The 23,143-nt window shown below is 52.9% G+C and overlaps 2 protein-coding genes across 2 annotated transcripts; one reads left to right on the top strand and one right to left on the bottom strand.

The window, feature by feature from the left end:
• The first annotated feature begins 2,334 nt into the window (after positions 1-2,334).
• GPAT2 (glycerol-3-phosphate acyltransferase 2, mitochondrial) lies at positions 2,335-12,660 on the top strand. The gene is made up of 21 exons (XM_044379198.3): positions 2,335-2,577; positions 2,712-2,825; positions 3,492-3,565; positions 3,991-4,095; positions 4,335-4,463; positions 6,755-6,854; positions 7,243-7,376; positions 7,693-7,792; positions 7,888-8,100; positions 8,429-8,548; positions 8,720-8,802; positions 9,147-9,265; positions 9,991-10,061; positions 10,144-10,402; positions 10,492-10,640; positions 10,823-10,900; positions 11,351-11,482; positions 11,562-11,682; positions 11,777-11,842; positions 12,065-12,120; positions 12,438-12,660. Exons 1-21 carry the CDS (start codon positions 2,524-2,526, stop codon positions 12,552-12,554), a joined length of 2,394 nt encoding a protein of 797 aa, XP_044235133.3. The 5' UTR covers positions 2,335-2,523; the 3' UTR covers positions 12,555-12,660.
• A 126-nt stretch (positions 12,661-12,786) lies between these two features.
• On the bottom strand, positions 12,787-21,081 carry LOC113241987 (fumarylacetoacetate hydrolase domain-containing protein 2A). The gene is made up of 8 exons (XM_026479923.4): positions 20,892-21,081; positions 18,376-18,644; positions 17,036-17,252; positions 14,707-14,766; positions 14,351-14,513; positions 13,281-13,389; positions 13,097-13,184; positions 12,787-12,982 (listed from the first exon to the last, which is right to left on the bottom strand). The coding sequence occupies exons 2-8, from the start codon at positions 18,615-18,617 to the stop codon at positions 12,920-12,922; spliced, it is 942 nt and encodes a 313-aa protein (XP_026335708.1). The 5' UTR covers positions 18,618-18,644; positions 20,892-21,081; the 3' UTR covers positions 12,787-12,919.
• Positions 21,082-23,143: the final 2,062 nt, after the last annotated feature.

The following is a 23,143-nucleotide window of genomic DNA, read 5'->3' as shown; positions in this document are numbered from 1 at the left end:
TTTCTTTTAGCCGGGAACGCAGAGCCCGCCTGCCCCAGCCTTCGTGCCTTCCGGTCGCCTCACAGGTAGCTGCTTTGGCGGGAGTTGGCGGCGGGTGTGAGGTGAGAACCGTGGGTTTGCTCCCGGGCTGGACCAGGTAAGACCAAGGGCTTTCCCAGTGTGGGAGCCAGCTCGGACGACCTTCTGGGGGGTTGGCAAGGGTTGGATGGAGTGCCGACTTGCAGGGCCTGCCGAGCAAATGCGTCCATCTGTGGGGTCCGTCAGGGGCCTCCCCCCAGCCTAGACCCAGGGGAGGCGTCCAGGTCTGACGTTCGACCCTGCCACTGGCGCCTTTTCTTTTGTCTGGGGTCAGCTCAGGGAACGCTTGCTGGGAGTCTGGTGAGAGGCCCGAGTTCCGAGCACCCCCACCCCTACCCCGGGAGAACGCCACGTTCAAGCCGCGGTTCTTTGTAGGGAGCAGACATTCCAGACAGGGACCAGGTTTGGATGTTATCCCTTGATGAAGGGCTGCCCACGCCGCGCAGACGGGCTGGGCATCAGGTGTTGCCGATGTGGCAAATGGGAAGGCACGTGCTGCAGGGCTCTGGGCAGCTCGGGGCGGGGGTGGGGGCAGTTGCAAGCCTGAGAAGCCAGGTCTCAGGTTTTGGAGTTTTGTTTAATTTTCAATAACAACAGCAGCTGGAAACCCCTTTTTCTAATAAAACACGCTGACTAGTCTTAAATGTTGAGGTTAATTCATCAAGTTTTAGAATATTATATGGCTAAAGGAAATACATACATGCACTACATTTGGCCTTTAGGATGCTAGTTTGCCACCTCCGCTATAGGTGTCTGGGGAGGAGGGGGCGTCCAGGCAGGAGCTACAGAGTGACAGAGATCCCCATTTTGGGGACTTGAGCACTAGAAAGTTCTACCCCATAACTGACCTCTGGATCTTATAAGCTGAGTAGTTGACTCAGTTGGTGAATGGGAGTTACTCCTTGCTTTGTCTTTTACGCTGGCCCTTCAGGGTTAGCACAGATCTAATGGGATGAGGTTTTGAGAGTGGGGGTGGTCTGAGGCTGGGGAGCAGGCATCCTCCTTGCAAAGGAGGCAGCCCCTCAAATTGCAGCCTCAGCTTGGGGACTCTGTGCCAAATGTCTGTGAATGGGGCTGTAAGAGGTTTTTCAAAGTAGGAAGTGCATTTGGAATGAGTCTAGCAGAGCTTATGCACTGAAGGAATTTCCATCCTCCTACACCTTGGCTTCATAGATCTAAACTGTGCTAATTGGGAAGAGGAGAGACCCAGAGGAATGCTGGGAGGGGAAGTTACAGTCTCATCTAGCACTTCCTGGATCCCTCCTCTGTGCAGGGCTGACTGCTGTGCATATGGAGATGTGTCCACTGCAGCCCTTGCCCCCAGGAGACTTCCAGATGATGTGGGGAAATGAAACCTCGGTCCTGGAGGAGGCTTCTTGCCCAGCAAGCTTAGGCTGGGGGAACCAAGGAAGAAAGGAAAGAACTAGAGGGTGATCCAGATCCATCATGGATTTAGAGCCATGGACAGAATTTGTGGGATGGCGGGGAAGGGAGAAGGCACTTCCACATGGATATGTGCATTGTGTGGTGGGGTAACATAAATAATTGGATGAGCCTACCCATGAGGGACATGTTAAGAAATCAGGGTGGAGGGGTTCTTAACATCCAGTTTCTAGGCTGGGAGGGGTTCAGTGTTGTTTTGCGGACGATAGATGTTTGTTAATTCAGGGGAATATTGTGGTGGGAAGGAGGGGCTGAGGAGATACCAAGTGGGAGCTTTTGTGGAGAGTACTAAGTAAAAGGGGATCCATTTTGGAAAAGTCTGTCATGTCCCCAACCAGGTGAGCATTCCTTGGGAACAGGTCTGTGTGGCATTTCCGTGTTCTGACCCTCCACCTGTCCCCCCACCTCATACCCTATGCCCACATTCCTGTAATGGTTGGATGGATAAAGTACTGTCTTGTGCAAGGGAGAAGAGCCGCTGAGCAGGACCTGGTAGCCTTGTGGCGATGGTCCTGTTCCTCTTTGGCAGTCTGATGCTTCCTGCCAGTCTAGCCTTATTCTTTCCCTGTGCACAGAAGGGGTCTCAGTCTCCATTACAGCCCCCATCTGTGCTGTGAGATGGAAGGGTGGCTGCTGCTGGTAAGACAGCTGATCCCCTTCATATTAGCCTGAGGGAGCCCCTGATCTGCACACCGAAACCTTTTGAGGACAGTTGGCTCCTTTGTGGGGTATGGGGTGGAGCTTTGATCTGAGCCAGCTTCCCTTCAGCTTCTAGCCCAGCTTCTCACCACTGCTGGCTTGGGTGTTGTCTATCTGTCCTGGGGTTGAGGACTTGGGGGGGGGGGTCACTCCGGGAACTTCTGGTTGTTCCCCAAACTCCAGTTCCCCCTTCATCCTTCTTCCTCTCCCCCAGGTCAGGTTCCTGAGAGAGAGAGAGAGACAGACAGACAGACACACGCAGCAGTGGCTAGTTCCCAGATTTTATAGGCCCCCACGGATACCATGTTGGAAGCCAGACACCAAATCCAGCAGAGGAACACCCAGAACAGCCAAGAGGTAGGGTGTACCCTCCCATTCCCAAAATACCCTCTGTCCTCTCACCTCCCCTTCTGTGTCCCCTCACTTCTGGAGCCTCCTTCCCTCTGCCAAAGATTTTGCGTCCTCTGATTTCTTCTGTGACCTTTTTCCAGACCAGCTTGTGGTCCTCAGGCTTTGGGATGAAGCTGGAGGCTGTTACCCCATTCCTGGGGAAATATCGCCCCTTTGTGGGTCGCTGCTGCCAAACCTGCACTCCCAAGAGCTGGGTGAGTGATGGTAGGGCTGGGCTCCATCAGGGAAACTTGGGGAAATTGACTACAGGAGCCATGGCTCTGGGAAGCAGCTTCCTTTATGTTCAGCCCTCCTCAACCCATGCCTGTGCTCTTGTCTTTCAGGGGAATGGATGCACTTGTGTTGGTTGTGTTGTTGGTCAGGGCTGGCTTCCAGGCCTTCAAGAGTTGGGTGGGGTAGTGCAGAGAGAGGAGATTGGGCATGGCCAGAGGACGGGTGTCTGGCCAGGCCTGCATGAGTCTTGTTCAGTTCTGGGGACACTGCCCACTTAAAGTCACACAGCACTTAACACATGCTTGAAGATATCCTGCATCCATACCTTGTGCTGTGCTGATGAGCCCCAGGGTCCTGGCAGAGGACCTACGTGTTCTCTGCTGTTGACAAGAGAACTTCTCAGAGACTATATGCTACTCTCCAAGACGGGGATTCTGTAGAGCATGCAGCACTTCCATTTTGACTGTGGGACCCTTTCTCCTGAGTGAGTCTTGGGATCTGAGAAGTGAAATGCTGTACTGTATTTTGTCTCCTGGTATACTCAATACTCCCATCAGGTGAAGCCTACAGAATATAGAGTGGGGGCTTTCCTTCGTTGTTTTGTGAAGGCCCCCAAGGACATGCTGTCCCTGGCCCCTCTCCTGCAGGAGTCCCTCTTCCACAGAAGCATAATGGATCTAGGCTTCCGCAACGTGATCCTGGTGAAGGAGGAGAACACCAGGTAGTCAGAGCTGGGAGGTGGGGGGAGGGTGGCGGGCAGGGTCCTTGGGTACAGGGCTGCTGGAGCCGTGTTTTGTGCTGTCATTATTTTCCTTTTGTGGAAAAAGAAGGGCCCCTGCCCTCTGCTCCATACCCACAGGTGGGGAGAGGCAGGCTTGGAACTCTCCTGCAGTTGCTGTGAGCATTTATGGATTGCCCACTGTGTGTCAGGCCTGAACCTGTATCCTGTTCAGGGAGAGGGGAGGGAATGGGGCACAGATGGGCAGGTGCTGCTGCTTCCTGCTCCATGATAAGCCAAGCTCAGGTGTTCCCAGGCCATGGGACTCAGGTGTGATCCCTTCCTGGTGGAATACCCTCTGTAGACCGTAGTGGGGTACGGGCCCTCTAAAAGATCACCACCCTCCCTGCCCTGGGGGCTGTGTCCAGGTTTCGGGGCTGGCTGGTTCGGAGGCTCTGCTATTTCTTATGGTCACTGGAGCAGCCCATACCACCCGGTCAGGACGCCCCACAGAAGATCATGGAAAGCACTGGGTGAGGAAGCAGGGATTGGAGTCTGGCTGGGACTTTGAGACCCTTGAAGGGATGACCAACATTCTAGGCAGGGGTGGTTTTAGAGGGCTGTTTTCTAGACCGTTAGCTTTGCCTGGGGCCCTTAAAGATGGAGGATAAATACTGGAGTCTGTGTTCTGGGGATGCTGTGGTGCTGTGGGAAGTTACCTGAGAGATCTTAGGTCTGCCCCAGCCTAACACCACTCCCCCTCACACCACAGGGTGCAGAATGTCATCTCAGGGAGGGTCCCAGGAGGGGCTGGGGAAGGCCAGGTACCAGGCCTTGTGAAGAAAGAGGTACAGCGCATCTTGGGCCATATCCAGGCTCCGCTCCGCCCCTTCCTGCTCAGGTAACTCTGGGCTGAGGGGCACTCTTTTCTGGGCTGGGGCCTCTGCCCTTCTGGAGAGTGGGTGTTGGCTAGGTTTGGGGAAAGACTGGACTCCCCTCCTGGGGAGTTGGATGGTGTGTTTACCAGAGAGCCTGAAGGGAGCCCCTGATCTGGACATTGTGAGATCTTTCAAGGACAGCTGGCTCCTTGATGGGACCGGTCAGGTATGGGGTGAGCCTTTGATCTGAGCCAGCTTCCAGCCCAGGTTCTCCCCATTGCTGGCCTGGTGTTGTCTGTCTGTCCTGGGGATAGGGGTTTGAGGGTCAGCCCAGGAACCCCTGGTTGTGGCCCAGACTCCAGTTCCCTCTCTATCCTTCTTCCTCTCCCCAGATCAGGTTCCTGTGGAGAGGTGAGGTGGCTGGTTCCCCCATCTTATAGGCGCCCTCCTGCATTCTCCCTCCTGCATTCATCTGGCACAGATCTGAGTTCCTCTTAGATGCAGGGTCTTGTTCCTGGAGAACGGAGGGATGCACAGGGCAGAGTAAACATATGGCTGCAAGAAGGACAGAACAAGGGTTAAGATTGAAAACAGGTGTGGGGGGAGGAAGAGACTTGTAAGATAGGGACAAGGGGGGAAAGGAGCCAAACTTGAGGGGGCAAGGATGGAGGGAACAATCCTACTAGAGGGAATGGCATGAGCTATGGCCATAAGAAATGGCCACTTTTGCTCATGAAGCTGTGGTTGGAAGCTGGCAAGTGAGGGAGAGAGCTGTTGGAGACAAAATTGAGAGGTAGAAGGGACAGGATATGCAGGGCCATTCAAGAAGTTTGGATTTGATTTCTAAGTGCAGTGAAAACCAATGGAAAGGTTTTAAGCAGGAAATGCCAACAAGGTGAATTGGGATCAAGAGTAGAGAACAGAAGACTATTTGGGAAGCTTTGTTAGTCCAGGTGAGATGCCATGATGAGGCATGTGGTGGTGACAGTAGGGGTTGGAAAAATGGATTGAAAGACACCAAATTAACAGGTGATGGATTGAAAGGGTGAGGGTGGGGGCAATGAGGGAAAAAGGGACAAATCATGGGAGAGCCAGGGTTTTGGGAGAGCACCTGGTGGTATGGGTGGAAGGGGCAGGCTTGGGGAGGAGTGAGTTTGGTCCACAAAGGATATTTTGGACATAGAGTTTCAGATGCCGGACGTGTCGGTGGAGACACTGAAGAGGCAGTTGCTCATGAGTCTGGAGCTCAGAAGAGGCTGGGGTCAGGAACATAGATTTGCAAAGCTTTAGCATACAGATATTTAAAACCAAGAGATGAATGAGTCACTAAGGGAAAGAAGGCACAGCTGTCTTGAAAGTGCTCAGTGGTCAACTGCTTACTTAGGACAGGAAGTAGAGGTGGTTGGTAACTTTGACCAGACCTCCATGTGTCAATTCTTTGACTTTGCTGAGACTTCCAGTCCCTTGACCTGACAACCTTTACACCAGCCATCAGCCCCCTTCTTTTCTCTTCTTCTCTTCTGGCCTTGCTTCGATTCCAGGGCTCCTCATGATAATACCCTTGGGAGGGAGTCACTTGTTCTGTTTGAACCCAGCTACCTGCCTTCTCTGTACCTAAGCAGTCAAATGTTTCCTTTATGAGATTTTCAAAGAGGCACACAGTGTCTGCCGAGACTGATCCAGACTGCTCCTTCTTGGATTTACCCACTGTTAACTGATGGCCCCATCTCATGCTTCATGGAGAAGTAGAAGCCATTGGATGAGGGCATGCTGCTTGTCCACCACATCTCTGTGCTACTTGCATCTACGCTTCTGTCCTCGTTCAACACCAGTCCCCCCATTGGGCCTCTGGGGAATGCCTCCTCAGAGACTTGGCCCTTTTAGTTATCCCCTTTTTGTATCTCTAACTCCTTCCTTTGTATTTCCTCTTTCCCTGCAGTTTCCAAAGACCAGGCTGGGCTATGCCTGGAGAGAGTCTTGGTCCTCTAATTTCTTTCAGGGTAAATGGAGGCAGGGAGATGCTCTGAAGCTGATTTGAGACAGTTGCACTGTGAAGTCTTGGGAAAGTAATAGCACCTCATAGGCATGGGCTTTGGTGTCAAGCCTGCCTTCCAGTCCCCGCATTAGCACTTCTTAGCTTTCTCTACTACTCAGCAGCTTCTGTAACCTCCCCATGCCTCACTTCCTTCTTCCATAAAGTGGGGACAGTAATAGCACTTGCCTTACAGGAATGCTGGGTAGCCTCCTGAGGGGTCTTGGGCCCTGCCTCATGGGCGGGGCCCTGACATACCTCAGACTGGGTGTCACTCTCCAGGCTATTCAGCTGGGCACTGCTGCGGTTCCTGAACTGTGTCTTCCTGAACGTGCAGCTCCACAAGGGCCAGATGAAGATGGTCCACAAGGCCGCCCAGGGAGTAAGGCCCGCCCTCCATTGGGATGGGGATGGCGGGAACAGAGGAGCAGAGGCTAGGCCAAGCCCTAAGTTGGGACCAGCCCCATCAGCTGGTGGGAAAAATCCACTGCTCTTTGATGACCTTCTCTTCGTGTCTCACGGTCTTGCTCCCATGGGGCTCCCTCTAACGTCTTTTCATCATGGTCTTAACAACCATTACGTCAGTGCATTACCTTAAAAGTTGTTGACAGAGCTCCTCTACTTTTGGGAAATGTGCTCAGAGGAAGAACTGCTCAGCTGAACCCTCCCTCCCTCTGGGGCTGCCCTGGGTCTGGAGGTGCTGGGTTTCAGCTTCCTGCATCTTCAGGGTGGGGGCGGATTGGCACTTCCCTCTGGCTCTCCCCAAGCAGGGCTTGCCGCTTGTCCTCCTCTCTACCCACAAGTCACTCCTGGATGGGATCCTGCTGCCCTTTGTGCTGCTCTCCCAAGGCCTGGGTGTGCTCCGTGTGGCTTGGGACCCCCGCACCTGCTCCCCCACCCTCAGGTAAAAGCCTTGTGCCCCTAGACATACAGGGGAGAAGTTCCCAGCCTGGGTAGGGGTGTGTGGGGATGTGTACGGGGGTGTTGCTGGCAGCAGTTCCCCAGAGGCCTTCTTCCTGGTCTTTCTGCTCCCAACTCTGTCATCTCAGCCTGTGGAGCTCAGGTGGAGGGTCAGCTATGAGCCTTAGGGCCATGCCTGGCTTCAGGGTGTTCAGGTAGGACCCAGGCTGGCCCTGGTGGGCTGAGGATCTCACTGGCCTCCTGCCCGATCCCATCTCCTGAGCCCCTTCTCTCATCAAGCTTTGCCTTGTGCCCTACAGAGCTCTGCTAAAGAAGCTTGGGGGGCTTTTCTTGCCCCCAGAGGTCAACCTTACCCTGGACAGCTCGGAGGGGGTCCTTGCAAGGGCTGTGGCCCATGCCGTAAGTGCCCTCAGGGTACCAGTGGGGTCAGACCACAGTACAGGGGCTTGTTGCTGCTCTGGTCTTGATACCTGCCTCCCCCAACCCCCCTCCAGGCTATGGAGCAGCTGTTGGTCAGCAGGCAGCCCTTGCTCATATTCCTGGAGGAGCCCCCTGGGGCCCAGGGGCCTCGGCTGTCAGCCCTGGGCCAGACCTGGCTGGGACTGGTGGTGCAGTCTGTCCAGGTGGGCGTCATCCCAGATGCCATGCTAGTGCCAGTGGCCATCACCTATGACCTGGTTCCAGATGCACCTTGTGATGTATACCACGTGAGTCCTGCCCCTGGTGACTCTAAGTGGACACCATCTCTAGAGAGGAGACACATTGTGTCCTCTGGCCAGCTCCCCTTAGGATTAGAGTTAAGCGGGGAGTGCAAAGGAATTCTGCCCCTCCAGTCATCATCCTGTGGCACTTCCCAAGGCCCTTACACTTATCCAGTCATTTCGTCTTCTAAAGACCCAGTTAGGGATTTCTCCTGTTATGGATGAGAAAATTAGCTTGAAGAGGTCATGGTCATGTACCAGTTTGGGCCCAAGATAAACCAGAGCAGAAAGTGCCCCCAAGCAGTTTGCTCACTCAGCCCCTCCCTCCCTGCAGGCCTTGACCCCACTGGGGCTGTGGACAGGAGCTCTGGCTGTCCTGAGGATCCTACGATGCTGGGGCCGCAGCCCCAGGGTCTGTGTCCGTGTGCACCTGGCCCAGCCCTTCTCCCTACAGGTATGCAGCCTGCTGGACAAGGCTGGGAGTACCTGGGGTCTGTCCCAGGGCTTCTGGTGGCCTGGCCCTCAGAGCCTCTGCAGGGATAGCCTTGCCTACCTCAGGTGGGCTGTGTGCAGGTTTCCTGGTGGGCCAGGGCAGGCCATCTAATAAGAGCCTTGTCCTGGGCAGGAATACACCATCAACGCCAGAAGCTGCTGGGGCAGCAGGCAGACCCTGGAGCAGCTGTTGCAGCCCATCGTGCTGGGCCAATGGTAGGGGCATGGGAGTGTGTGGGTCTTGGGGGCAAGGCAGGCAGCCCTTCAGCCCCAGCTTGTGATCTGGCACCCTCTTCCCCCATACCTACAAACACATCACCAACTCCAGCCTTCCCTCTCCAGATATCCATGGGTCATCTAGAACAGAACCAGGCACCCCCTTGCCTATAATCTGACTGTGGGACATGGCACACAAACGTGGAAGGGCTAGAGTTACATGAGCCACCTCTTGCCTCAGGAGTGGGGATGGGGAAACACCCTCACCTTTGAGAAAGCTCTGGGCTTCCCCACAACTGTTTTGAGGTTTGGTCCCTTTATCGTGTAATCTGTTTCTATCCCAGTACTGTTGTCCCAGACACTGAGAAAGAACAGGAGTGGACTCCAGCAACTGGGCCCCTTCTGGCATTTAAGGAAGAGGACCAGCTCCTGGTCAGGAGGCTGAGCCGTCACGTCCTAAATGGTGAGGGGGAGCGTCTGGGCCTTTTACGGGAGGCTCCTGAGCAGTCCCTCTACTGGGTCAGCCAGTCTTCGGGGCCCTCCGTTCCAAATGGGTTTTTGCACCTGACATCCATTCCTGTGTGGCCCACTTGGGACATGTGAAGAGGAGTGGACCCCTCCCTGCTCCTAGGGAACAGGGCAGCCAGGGAGAACCTAGGGAGCCATTAGATGAGTGCACAGGGTGGCTAAGCTGTGGAGGGTACGTGCAGGCTGGATGAGCCACCTGCCCAAGGTCATACCTGGCCCTTCCTTGTGCTCATCACTTCATCTGAGCCTGGTCTCCTTAGTTGTAAATGAGGGCGATGTCAACTGCACGGAATTAGGCACATAATAGACTTAATAGCACCCTCTGTACCAGACACTGTGTTAACAGAATTCTCTTTATTACTCGAGTGCCCTTTCTGTGACAGAGACAGTGGGCTGGTAAGTGGGCCTGTGAGAGGCAGGGAAGGTCCCTGAACTCCCGTCATGTATTGATAAATGTTGGTTTTCCACAGGGAAGGGTGGCGCTCAAGGACCGGGCCTTCTCTCCCCTTGCCTGGGGTAGAGTTGTGTGTGTGTGTGGGTGGCTGCTGCCAGGGGGGTGTCAGGGGTACTGTTCTTGACTAGGAAGACTTGCTGGGGCGGTGGAGGGACTAGGCCACTGGGCCTAAAGCCCTGACCAGCATTTCGTACCCTCGGCCCCAGCCAGCGTGACCAGCTCGGCAGTGATGAGCACGGCCATCATGGCGACACTGCTACTCTTCAAGCACCAGAAGGTAGGGGACAGAGTGCTAGGGGGCTGGGGGAGGGGTGTGGCCCTCCTGCTCAGCCCCTGTACTGCCCTGCCCCCCCCCCCAGGGTGTGTTCCTGTCCCAGCTCCTGGGGGAGTTCTCCTGGCTGACCGAGGAGACACTACTGCGTGGCTTTGATGTGGGCTTCTCGGGGCAGTTGCGGTGCCTCGTGCAGCACACGCTGAGCCTGCTACGGGCGCATGTGGCCCTGCTGCGCGTCCATCAGGGGGACTTGCTGGTAGTTCCTCGGCCGGGCCCAGGTCTCACACACTTGGCACGCCTGAGTGCCGAGCTGCTGCCTGCCTTCCTGAGTGAGGCTGTGGGTGGTGAGTCCCCAGGGCTCGGGCTGGGTGGGACACATGTAGGGGTGAGGTGAATGGCTTCCCTCCTCGTGCCCGGCCCTTTCCTCCCCCAGCCTGTGCTGTGCGGGGGCTGCTGGCAGGCAGAGTGCCGCCTGAGGGGCCCTGGGAGCTCCAGGGCATTGAGCTGCTGAGCCAGAACGAGCTGTACCGTCAGATCCTGCTGCTGCTGCACTTGCTGCCCCAGGACCTGCTGCTGCTGCAGGTCAGGCCTCTCCCCCCACCCCGCATGGCCCTGGGCCTCCCCCTCTCGGTTGTGGATATCAGGAGGGGCTGGGCAGGCGTAGGCCCCTAAGTCCTATGGAGGTAGGTCTCCCTTGCCCCGCCTCTGACCAGGCTCCTGCCCATGGCCTGGTTCTGAGGCCACATCAATGCTTTTCTCCTCAGCCCTGCCAGTCTTCCTACTGCTACTGTCAGGAAGTGCTGGACCGTCTCATCCAGTGTGGGCTCCTGGTTGCTGAGGAGGTAGGCAGGGCAGTGGAGACAAAGCCCCGGTCTGGGTTCTGGCCACCTACTCCCACCCGGAGTGCTGTGGGGGTGGGCGTGCCCCTGGCCTGGCAGACAGGGAGGCCTGGGTCCTGCCTCTGCCAGTCTTTGCCTTGGGCTTTGCCCTATATGCCCTATCATGACAGCACTAGACAACTGTACCTCCAGGTCCTTTGCATGCCTCCTGCCCCCTCCAGTTCTTGTCCACAGAACTGTGGCCCTTAAAGGTCGGTGCTCACTTCCTCTCGCCCTGCAAGTAGGTTCAGCAGGTACCGTGGTCTGGTGTGGCTCTTGGTGTCCTCTTGGGCTCCCTAGGTCTGCTTTTACTGGTTTCACCTCCACATGCCAGGTCTGCCGTGTATCTGGTCTAGGGAAGTGGGGAGCTCAGGGCTGAACCGGTCGGAGACCAATGGTTCCCATGGCCCCCAGACCCCAGGCTCCCGGCCAGCCTGTGACACAGGGCGGCAGCGTTTAAGTGCAAAGCTGCTGTGGAAACCGAGTGGGGACTTTACTGATAGTGACAGTGATGACTTCGAGGAGGCTGAGGGCCGGTACTTTAGGGTAAGTTGGGAGAAGCCATGTCGGGGGTGTGGGAGGCAGGCAGTGGGAGCTGCCCTCATTCTGGTCTGTCCCCCTCCAGCTCAGTCAGCAGTCACGCTGCCCGGACTTCTTCCTCTTCCTCTGCCGCCTGCTTAGCCCACTGCTCAAAGCCTTTGCACAGGCTGCCGCCTTCCTCCACCAGGGACGGCTGCCTGATACAGGTAAGGCCTGTGCTTCCCTGGCCAGCCACCGGGGGAGGCTGAGAGCTCTCAGGGCAGGGCCTCAGGCCCTAGGCCTACATCATCTCTCCCACAGAGTCCGGCTACACTGAGCAACTCTTGCAGTTCTTGCAGGCCACTGCCCAGGAGGAAGGGTTCTTTGGTGAGTTCCAGGCAGCCAGCCCAGGCTCCCCAGAGGCTGGGAAGGGTTTGATGGTGGCTGCTGCCCCCTGCTGGGCAGTGACATTGCAACTCCAGGAAGGAGGGTTGTAGAGTAGAGAGAGGGTCTTTGCATCTATAGAGTCTGAGCCCTAGCCTTGGCTAGTTCCTTCTTTCAGCACAAGAGAAGCCTTGGCCCTATAGCCTTCACTTTCTTTTCTTCCAGAGTGTGCAGACCCAAATATTGCCATCAGTGCTATCTGGACCTTCAGAGACCTGGGGGTAAGAGGAGCCCGTCTCACCATCCTCCTGCCTCCCATCCCTAACTCTACCCTGATTGATAGAGCTGCTCAGGGTAGCCTGGCTATGCCCACCCTGGGGTTTACCTAGTGTCTCAGAATAGGCGTGGTGGCAGTAGTTGAAGGTACGATGGTTTTCCTGGCCCCTTTGGTCTCTTAAACCACGGTCTGTCTCCTACTCTCGAGTTTGAGGCAACACTTGCACTGAGGGTCTGAGGGGCCCGAGGTCGCACTTGCAGTTTGCTGGGGGACAGGCACAGCCCCTATTGTGAGTGCTTATAGCCCTTCCCTGTGGCCCAGGTGCTGCAGCAGACGCCCAGCCCTGCAGGCCCCATGCTCTACCTGTCCCCTACATTCACCAGCCGGGAAAATCAGGAAAAGCTGGAACAGTTCATCCGGCAGTTCGTTTGTAGCTAGAACTGTGGGGTGACTTCTCCGCCCCAGAACATAGCTGTGTCCTGGAGCCAGAAGACAGAGGGGCTGCACACCCTTACCTGAACTATAAAATCTTTTGTGCTTCGTTGTCCTTTGCCGTCTCTTGCGTTTTCCATCCTTTGGTGTATCTGTTCTCTCCTTCCCCACCCTGTGAGAAGGCCCTGTCTTGTTCCCTGAAACCCTAAAAGAAGACAAGCTGTAGCAGAAGTCAAGCTGCTGCTTTGGCTGAGAATTTTATTGACGAGGAGAGCAAGCTTCCTCTCCCCTCACTCTACCTGGAAGAGGCAGCTGGCACTGGGAGAGAATGGATGCCCCACCTCTAAGTCCAGGGTCTGTGGGGAGAACCCTCACACCACCTTGTTGATGATGATGCCTAGTTCTTCAATTTCACACTGAACTTCATCCCCCTTCTGTAAGAGAAGGTCAGGAGGACATCAGTCCTTTGGCTTCATTCAGGCCTGGATTTCACAAGCCTGCCAGGAATTCTGGTTCTTTGTTCCTTTTCCACCTTTTAATCAACCTACCTTGAGAAAGACTGGAGGTTTCCTGAACACACCAACACCTGGGGGGGTCCCAGTCAGGATGACGTCCCCTGGGTAAAGAGTAACGAACCTGGGGCAGAAGAGACAGGTGAGGCCAGAGCCACAGGGCTGGAAGGCTCAGCTCAGCCTCAGGTGGGTGTGTGGAGTAGGGCCCCATCCCACTTACTGGGAGACCCAGGCTATCAGCTCTTCCGTCTTAAACACCATCTGGTTGGTATTGCTGCTCTGGACCACCTCCCCGTTCACTCGGCAGCAGATCTTTAAGTTGTGTGGATCTGAAAATGTAAAGGTACCACCTTGGGGTTCTCGTTTTCCCTCAAAACCCTCCCTTTACTAAGAAAGCAAATGTACAACGTGGCTTTGTGACTGGCCAGATGAAAGGTCTGTCTGCGGGTCTCCCTGCATGTGCTCCTGGCACTTCACACCCACTCAGTACTCCCTACCCTGGAACTTTCTGTACAGACATTGGCCGCCTCAGGTCTCCATGCATCTACCACCTAGTAGAGCATCTGCCAGTGGTCACTGGGGTGGGTTAAGGAGGGAATGTCCCACAGCAGAGGCTGACAACTGCAGATATAAAAACGACTGGGTATCTGTACTGCGACAGGGTAACCACCCAGGCAGGGGCATGGACGCCTCCTGCACCTGACGGCAGGGGGCAGCTTACCTGTAACAGTGTCCTGGCTAATGAGCACCTTCGTCTTTTTTGCTTTACACACTCACACCCCCCTCGGAGCAGCTGGAACACAATTTCACTTCCCTGATGTCTGCACAGGGTGGTGTAAAGCTGGGCTGCGTGGACACATCGCCACCCAAATGGCTGTGTTCTGCCCTCTTAATGACGGGCTTTCCTCCTGGCTCACCTTGCCCTTGCTGCTTAGAATGGGTGCTGCCCTAGCACCCCTGGCTGCAGAGGTGCCACCATGTTCTCCCTCTCACTTCCTGGGGAAAAGACACGGGCTTTTGACAGCCATTTTCTGATGCTCAACAGCCAACTTCTACTTCTTTCCAACTTAAAGATGCTCACGGACAGTGGCAGCTAGAGAAGTTTACCAGCTCTGCAGGGAGGGACATGGAAGAAGGCCTGTGGAACTCGTGGCCTAGGTTGAGAGCTGGTCTCTAAAGACTCAGAAAAAGGCAACTCCACATTCCAATTTCCTGAGTGCGGCTTTTCTAAACACTGATGTGTCCACGTAAGAACAGGAAGAGTCACCATGTGGGCTATCCAAGACCTACCTGCTATACTGTCCTTGGTCACCAATGCAGGGCCCAGGGGGCAGAAGGTGTCAAAGGTTTTTCCCAGCAGCCACTGCTTTCCATTGCGTCTCATTTGCCAGTCACGAGCACTTACATCATGAGCCACAGTGAAGCCAGCCACATGAGCCATGGCATCTGTGGCCTTTAGGGGACAGGGGATTTGGCCAGATTGGAAGTTAGATCATCATGGTGACACCAACCCCCATAACCAAACCTTTATCCCATGTTAGTTGCCAAAACTAGCCAAAGATGGGCAAGGAATAAGGCAGTCAGGGAGCAGGTAGTTGCCAACCATTTCCCAATGCCAGAGATAGCTGGCATCTCGTCCACCTGACCTTGATGCGCTTGCCTTTCTTTCCAATGACCACAGCCAGCTCCACCTCCCAGTCCACCTCCTGCAGAGAAAGAAGCAGTGAGCTGCCTGGCTCCAGGGCCTATTCCCAGGCTGAAGGGGCTGTACACCGTGATTCAGGGTCTAGGTCTCTTAACAGTGGGGCTTGGCTGTGGGCCCACAATTATAATCACTATGCACCAGATGTAGTGAATGAGGGGGGAGGTGTGGCCCCTACTGTGTGCCAATAGCATCCTAAGTGCTTTCAGGTATTAACTCAATTGAAAAGAAATGGGCAGACACAGAAAAAGGAAAACATGCGCAGCCTTTCCCATTATCAGCGAAGTGCAACTATAAGATAGATACAACTTAGCCTTTCAAACTGCCTGCTCTTTCTACTGGTAACAACCAGAGCTGCTCTGAACACAGCTGACACCTGAACTTGGTCTCTAGCATTGCTCCCCACTAGATAGAATTGGGTTCCTTGGGGGAAATGGCTAATTCCAGGTCTGAGACAGTACAAGATGAGCGTGGAATATCTTGGCCAGAAAGCAAGGAAGTACTCAAAAAGTGACGGGGCTGGGGCCTACTTGAAGCCACCCACTGGCCAAATTGAGACCATCTGAGTATCAAAAAGAATGTAAGTGATGGGGGTGCCTGGGTGGCACAGCGGTTAAGCGCCTGCCTTCGGCTCAGGGCATGATCCCGGCATTATGGGATCGAGCCCCACATCAGGCACTTCAGCTATGAGCCTGCTTCTTCCTCTCCCGCTCCCCCTGCTTGTGTTCCCTCTCTCGCTGGCTGTCTCTATCTCTGTCAAATAAATAAAATCTTTAAAAAAAAAAAAAAAAGAATGTAAGTGATGGACTACAGCATATTGGATAAAATGAAAATCAGGAATATACAGTGCTACTAAAGGGACAGGAGTAAAAAAAGAAGGGAGGTTTCTTTTCTTCACAGAATGCCAGATAATAAGACCAGAAAAAGGCATGATAGAAAAATCGCCTTTTTCTAACCTCCAATACAATAATGGATTCAGGTGAGGATCCCTGGATGAAAAGTTGTGGGGCAATAAGATAGTCCACAGGGTCTCAAATTCCTACCGCCGTAGACTGCTTATTAATTACTACAGTGAAATGCACCTTTCCGATGAGATCTAGTGAACATCAAGTGAACCAAACTTTAGCCTCCCAATGGGGTGCAATACACATCTGTTGCTTCAGACTGAATGTGCCCCCTACTCCGAAATTCATATGCTGAAACCTGACCCCCAATGTGGTAATAGGAGGTGGAGCCTTTGGGAAGTAACTAGGTCATGAAGGTGAAGGTCTCATGAATAGGGTTAGTGCCCTTGCCCCTTCTGCCATGTGAGAAAACAGTGAAAAGACAGTCATCTGTGAACCAGGAAGCCGGCTCTCCCCAAGCACCAAATGTATCGGCACCTTGATCCTGGACTTCCCAGCCTCCAGAACTATGAGAAATAAATTTCTGTGGTTTATAAGCCACCCAGTCTGCAGTATTTAGTTGCAGGAGTCCAAATGAACTAACACCTATGCAGAATCCTTGACAAAAATGCTTAAATCTAATCATGAGGAAACCAAGTGTGGGATATGCTAAGATAACTTGCCAGGATTCTTCCAAAAGTCAGTGGCATGAAAGAAAAGGGCAGGGCGATTGTTTGATATCAGAAGTCAGTAAACTATGAGCCATGAGCCAGATCCAGCAAGCTGGATCTTTCCTAGAATACAGTCATATTCACTCATTTATGTACCAGCCACGGCTGCTTTCACATGACGGGCGAAGAGGAGTTGTTGCAACAGACACTCGGTGGCATTTGGAGTCTATTATTTACTGACTGACCCTTTCAGCAAGTCTGCAGATCCCTGTTCTAGATTAAAGGCCCTAAAGAGACATAACCAAGTACACTGCATGGCCTTGACTGATCCTGGTTCAACAACAACAACAAAAAAACAGAACCCAAATTAAGTCATCTTTGGGGGCAACTGGGAATATTCCCATTGGAGTATATACTAGGTATTATTCATGTTAATTTTCTTAGTGGGGATAGTGGTTATTATGGTCACGTAGGACACTATACTTATTCTTAGAAGATGCGTCCTGAATTTTATTTTTCTACAATTAAAGTATAATATTTTTGCAATCAATACAAAATCTGTTAATTTCTTTTTTTCCCGAGACCAGCCTTACACAGTATAATCCCGTGTAGTCTCTGCTGAATGTACTAAGCAACAGGTAGCTCCTTAGGCTGGCTGCTGAGTGCTAAGCACCCTTGTGATGGGCTGGTGACTGGGGGCCTATGAGGAGGCACTGACCTGGCTCTCCGGTGGGAGGATGACCTCGTCGTAGGGCCCCACGATGGAGCTGGCAAACTTGCTGAAGATGATGGGCTCCTTTGGCACTGGAACGTTCTGCTCTTTGCAGTGGTCCACGTAATTCATTCCCACACACACCACCTTGTCTGGCCGTGTGACTGGGGCCAGGAAGGTCACCTCTGACCGTGGTAGGACTGGCAACTGGGCAGCCAGAGCTCTGCAGAGACCAGAGCAGGAGAGAGGGATGGTCAGGAGCAGGCCAGCTACCCATGGGCATGCTGGGGAGGTACTGCAGCAGCTACGAGTTTTGCTTTTTCAAATACATCTTCTAGATCTATCAACCATCACAATCCGTGTGCGAACCAAACCCAGCTATTATCCTTTGATATCAGAGCACTGTTTACTTTTTAGCCAGTGTTGATTTCCTTTCCCCCATTAGGTAATACATGTCATGTAGGGGAATTCAAAGGTCCACGTGAGAAGACTGGAAAGGCCTCTCTTCTGCCCCTGCTCCATCCGGGGACACAGCTACCATGGCCTGTATAGCTCTACACAGCTGCTCTACACACACCCTTTTTCCTGTCCTTCTTTACACAAATGACGCACACCAAATACACCTTTTAAAAAAATACGTTATTTTTTGGAGATTTAGCTGTAACAGTATATACCTTTCCCCTTTTTGGACAGGACCGTGTATACCTGCGCAGTGCAGATTCACCCAATTACCTGATGAGGGACGTGGAAGAGTTTCCAATCTTGTGAGACTATGACAGTATCGGAAACACACTGTTACCAATATTGTGTGCTGTCAAACATTCGTATTTTTGACAGTTTAATATGTAAAAATAACTCAAAGTGGTTCTTAATTTACCGTTCATCAGATTCCACATGGCTCCTGACTTCAGTGAAGTCCCTATCTAATCTAGCCCAAACCCGAGAACCATCTCTAAGAACACCTCTCTGAAGTCCTCTCTCCTCTAAGGAGCCAAGAATCCAAAGACTCCCCCAAGCTTCCCAAGATGCCTCCTAGGACCCCAGATCCCCAACTTCTCAGGCAGACAGGAACTTAGTCCCCTGGGGAAGGCAGGGTGATGAAGCAGAGTTCTGGCTCCACCACAAAATATACGGCCTTGAGATAGTTAATCACCGTCCCTGGGCCTGAGGATGTTGTCATACAAGATTTCTAAGGCTCTTCACTAAGAGAAGAGGTGAGAAAGGAAAGGTAGGGTTACCCTGGTCACTTGCAAAAGAATTACCAGCTGGTTGTTTCCCAGGAGAGGGATGGGGGTGGGAAGAGGAGGGGGTAGCAGGGCAGCCATTGCAGCTGCCTGCTGATTTACCTTCTCGCCACTGAGAGAGTGGCCTCTCCCTGCTCCAGGAACTCCAACATTGTCTTAGGCAGTGTGGGGTCAAAGGCGTTGAGGTTGATGATCCCCCCATCATTCCCTGACTCCAAGCCCAGGTGAGGTCCCATCAGGTGGGGTGCCTGGAACTGCACCAGTCTCATCTTTCTGGAGGGTTGAAAGGGCCACTTCCGAGCCTGCAGCAGAGTTGTGAGCAACCTTTTACAGCAGACCAGCATCAGAGCTTATGAAGAAAAACGTGGGTCCTAGGGCACAGAGGGAACCGAAACCACCATCAGGATCCACCGAGTTCCCTGAGCTGTAGCCCAAGCCCTCTCCCCCCATCAGCCATTCCTGGCACAGCACAGCCCTGGAAGTGGCCCACACTTACTAGTTATTTCACTCTGTTACACTTTATCGGTCTTTTTCCCCCCTCAATTCAATGTGTGTAATGAAACATTTCTAGAGGAGTGACTACTTCATGCAGGCACTAACCTAGATGGCAGGGATTCCAGCGTTCCTTCAACCGGTGCTTTCTGCAGGCTGACACTGTCCCTGGCACCACTGAGGCACTGGGCAAACTATAGATCAGACATGCTCAGCCCTGCCATCCTGCTCTCAGAGGAGACTGATATTAACAACTAATGTCATAAGTAAGATCCAGCAATTGGGACTACTGCTGTGATGATAAAGGGTCCTGCCTTTGTCTAGTTCCTTGAGGAAGTGATGCTGAGCTGGGTTGGGCTGGGCTAAAATAAGTAGGACTAGAAATTAGCTAAGAGTGGGGCCCTGTATGGACAAGTGACCGCTGGTGAAACCGGCTTCACAGCTGTCACAGGCAATTTTTTAAAATGCCAGTTTGATCCTATAACCCTTCTACTGAAATGCTTTCCATGACTCACATTACCAAGACAAAACCCCTTCCAGGCCATCCTAGCCTTCTAGAGCAGCCCCCACAAACCTCTCCAGATGGTAATTAGTTTCTCCTGCTGCAGTTCAGGCTACCTGAGGGAAGAGGCTGCAGACAAAGGGCAGAGCTAAGCCTGACAGGCATCACTGGGCTGTCTCCTCTCTGGGTCCAGGACTACATCTGTCTCTCTCACCGCTGAGTCCACAGTGCCCAGCACTGTGCCTGGCACACAGAAGGCTCTACACTACACTCTGTTGAATCAACAAATGCCAGGAGCAGCGGCCTGACTTTTCACTACTTGGGAAAGCTTGGTGATTGTCAACATGGCTGTCTTCCCTTCTCAAATCGCTTAGAAGGTATCAACAGGACTCAGGTCCTGTTCTGAGTTCCAGACTTTACTCAAAGACAAACCCCATTCTCTTGTTTTGTTTCTAGTCTAAGTCTGGCCTTCATTCCAAACAGTCCCTGCCCTGCATAGGTCCTTGCTTTAAAAAGTAGCCCTTTATGCTCAGGCATGCGGAGGTAGTCCCAGACTCCTGGTCCTTACCCTGATGGTTCAATTTGCCATGTTCAGTTAAAGACTCATTAGACCCAGGTCACTGATCTGACCACTGTGGTGGCCAAGGAATTCGACCAGAAAACCAGGAGCTTTGAAACTTCGGCCCTCCTGTCTTACACAACCATGCTACTGTCAAAAATCTGTTCAAGCCAAAATGCGTGCAGACAGTCCACACACTGAAAAAATAGTTACTGCTCCCATTGAATGCCAGGTCTTATTTTAAGTGCTTTACCTACAATGTCTGATCGAATTCTCTTGACAACTGTGGAAGGGTAGATACTGTTAGCCTCATTTTACAGATAAAAAAAACAAGGCTCAGAAAGATGAACGGATTTGCCCAAGTTTCCAAGGAGAGAAAATAGCCCAAGAGGACCTGGATTCAAGTCCAGATGACCCTGAAATTCTTGGCTTTGGCCAAAGTGTCCTAGAGGTGGTAGGGGTTGGACTTCCAACAGGATATCTCCTAGAGGCCCATGGACACCCTGTCTGCTGTCAGCCCAGGAAAACTTGGTCACATGCTGGCTGCTGCTTCCGGGATATGGCTGGTCACCTGCTTTCCAAGATAACCAGGCCCCACTGACTATGTCCTTCCCACATGACAGGCACATTCAGGTTCTCATTCCACCCTACAATTCCTTCAGGTACCATGTTCCATTTTACATTAGCGGGCAATGAGGCTTAAAGAAATCATTTGCCAAAGTACCAGTTAGAAAGTAGAGTGGCCCTGATACTTCTGCGGTAATCACGATGCAACAGACATGAGCTCAATTCAACTCCTGTTAAAGGGTCCTTAAGCAAAGTGGCAGATTCGAGGTGGAAACAGCACAAGCACCGCAGCTTGAGAGACGTGGGACCGTGTCCCACCACCCACTTGCTTGGCACCCTGCACCAGCCCCGCAGCTTTGTCTCCGGCACTCAGTGGGCGCTAACGAGGGCCCGCCCCGCCGGGTTCCTGTGGTCGCTGCGGCCGCGGATCCCGGTCCAGTCTTGACCTCAGCCGAAGACCTGGAGGGAGGCTGAGACCCGACCACAATTCCAACCTACCTGGCCGCGGCGACCGGTCCTGCCGGGTGCCCTGAGCTGCCGGGCTTGGGCTCACCAGTTTGGGGGCCAAGGTCAGCAGGCGCCTAGACACCTGCACCGCGTTCTGGAAACTGCGACTCTCCCGGGGATCTGCGAAAGCAGCGCGCCTGCTTTCCACTAAGACTTCAGCAGAGGGGGGGCGCTCCTTGGTGACGCCACGGAACAGCAGCCAATAGAAAGGCGCCTCATTCTGTCCCGGAAGTCAAGTCACGGAGGGGGCGGGCCTAGCGCTGGAAGGAAGGTTGTCTCTCTAGGGTTCCTTCACGCGTCTGGGCGGGGCCGAGGCAGGTGAGGCCAACCGTCGCCCGAGGCCAAATTCCCCGACACTCATAGTCGGGGCTCCCTGCACCTGCATGAATCTGACAGCGAGTGCTTCCTGAAAATCTGCGCCCTGGGCGCCTCCCTAGCCTCACCTGCGTTGGGCCCTGCTTGAGGCCAGGCACCGTTTTGACTGTTGGCAAAAGGTGGTGGAGGAGACCAAAATTATGGCGTCCTGGTTCACAACAACGAGTATTTTTGCCTTCTGATTCTGATATATCACTGAGACGAGAAGGAATGATTGCACCAATTTTACATATGGAAAACCCCAGGCGGAAGTGTTTTGCTCAAGGTGACACAAGGAGTGTGAGTAGTGGGACCAGCATTCTTGACCCCAAGTGCAGCCCTTTACTCCCATTCTCAAGCAGCCTTGTCTTCACATGCACAGTGTTGGGCCTAGGGCATGACAGTGGGAAGCATAACCTCCAGCATCAAAGAACAGGCATTCCAGTGCATAGGTGATTTAATTAAATAGGCAGGTACAATCCAGGAGGATTGTAGGCCTCTGGCATATGAAGACATAAAAAGGGCTCTAGGCAAGATGCCCAAGACTTAACCATGGACCAGATCATTCAGAGCTTTACTTGTCTCAAAAAAGAGTTAGAGCCTTATCTAAGCACACAGGAGGCCTCACAGCGGGTGTGCCATGGTTAGACTTGCATTTGAGAACTTTTGCCCTGGCCACTCCTCCAGGGCAAAGTGTCTGGATAAGAGTGGTGCAGGTGAGAGCAATGGTGTAGGTGGCTTGGTGTGTGGCAGAGATGGGGAGAATCCAGAGATGTTTAGAAGGTAGAACTGAAAGCCCTCAGTGATGATGACAAGAGGTGAGAGTGAAAGGGGAAGGAGGTCCAAGGCCAACTCCTAGGTCTCTGACCAGTGAATGGCACTGCCATTCATGGAGACAAGGGTTCTAGAAGGGCAGCAGGTCCAGGGAGAGGATGGTGAGCTCAGTTTTGGATGGGTTGTATTTAATGTGCCTGTGACACATTCAAGGAGGCGCTGCAGGGTGGGCAGTTGGAGACACAGGTCTTGGAACTTAGGGAATTAGCTTGAAGGCAGAGGTCAGCACACATATAGAAATGGACCTTGTGAGGGTAAGTATGATCAGGAGGAGTGTGGTAAAGAGAGCTTGGCATTGGGGCGCCTGGGTGGCTCAGCTGTTAAGTGTCTGCCTTCAGTTCAGGTCATGATCCCAGGGTCCTGGGATCAAGCCCTGCATCAGGCTCCCTGCTCTGCGGGAAGCCTGCTTCTCTTTCTCACACTCCCCTTGCTTGTGTTCCCTCTCTCGCTGTCTCTGTCAAATAAATAAATAAAATCTTAAAAAAAAAAGAAAGAGAGCACGCGCTTGGCATAAACCCCAATCAGGAGACCCATCATGTAAGGATTATCCAGAAAGACTGAAGGGAAACAGGGAGACAGGGGAACACATAACTTAGGCAAAGGTTTGGGACTGTACTTTCCAAATGCCAAGGAGAGGACTTCTGCTTCTGGACAAGAATCAAACAGGTGATGTCATTAAAGACCATGGTCAAAAAGATAGTAAGAGGATACTATGAACAAATCTACACACACACATTTGACAAGCTCAATGAAATGGACCAATTCTTTAAAATATAGCCTATCACAATTCACCCAAAATGAAATAGATAATTTGTATAGCACTGTTATCTATTGAGGAAATTGAATTTGTAACTTAAAAACTCCTAAAAAAGAAACATCCAGTCCCAGATGGTTTCACTGGAGAATGCTACCAAATGTTTAAAGAATGAACACCAATTCTACATAATCTATTTCAGAAATCAGAATAGGAAGGAACATGTCTCAATTCATTTTATGAAGCTAGTATTACCCGGATACCAGAAAACAAAGACAGTACAAAAAAGGAAACTGTAAAC

The sequence above is a fragment of the Ursus arctos genome, unplaced genomic scaffold, assembly GCF_023065955.2.
Source record: "Ursus arctos isolate Adak ecotype North America unplaced genomic scaffold, UrsArc2.0 scaffold_8, whole genome shotgun sequence".
Taxonomy (NCBI): Eukaryota; Metazoa; Chordata; class Mammalia; order Carnivora; family Ursidae; genus Ursus; species Ursus arctos.
This window is presented reverse-complemented; position numbering and strand designations above follow the sequence as displayed.

Coding starts and splice junctions, on each gene's coding strand:
- GPAT2 (XM_044379198.3), top strand. CDS start 2,524: ATGTTGGAAGCCAGACACCAAATCCAGCAGAGGAACACCCAGAACAGC. Junction 2,578..2,711: donor ACACCCAGAACAGCCAAGAG/GTAGGGTGTACC, acceptor ACCTTTTTCCAG/ACCAGCTTGTGGTCCTCAGG. Junction 3,566..3,990: donor GTGAAGGAGGAGAACACCAG/GTAGTCAGAGCT, acceptor GGCTGTGTCCAG/GTTTCGGGGCTGGCTGGTTC.
- LOC113241987 (XM_026479923.4), bottom strand. CDS start 18,617: ATGCTGGTCTGCTGTAAAAGGTTGCTCACAACTCTGCTGCAGGCTCGG. Junction 17,253..18,375: donor ACTCTCTCAGTGGCGAGAAG/GTAAATCAGCAG, acceptor TGGTCTCTGCAG/AGCTCTGGCTGCCCAGTTGC. Junction 13,185..13,280: donor CTGATAGCCTGGGTCTCCCA/GTAAGTGGGATG, acceptor CTTCTGCCCCAG/GTTCGTTACTCTTTACCCAG.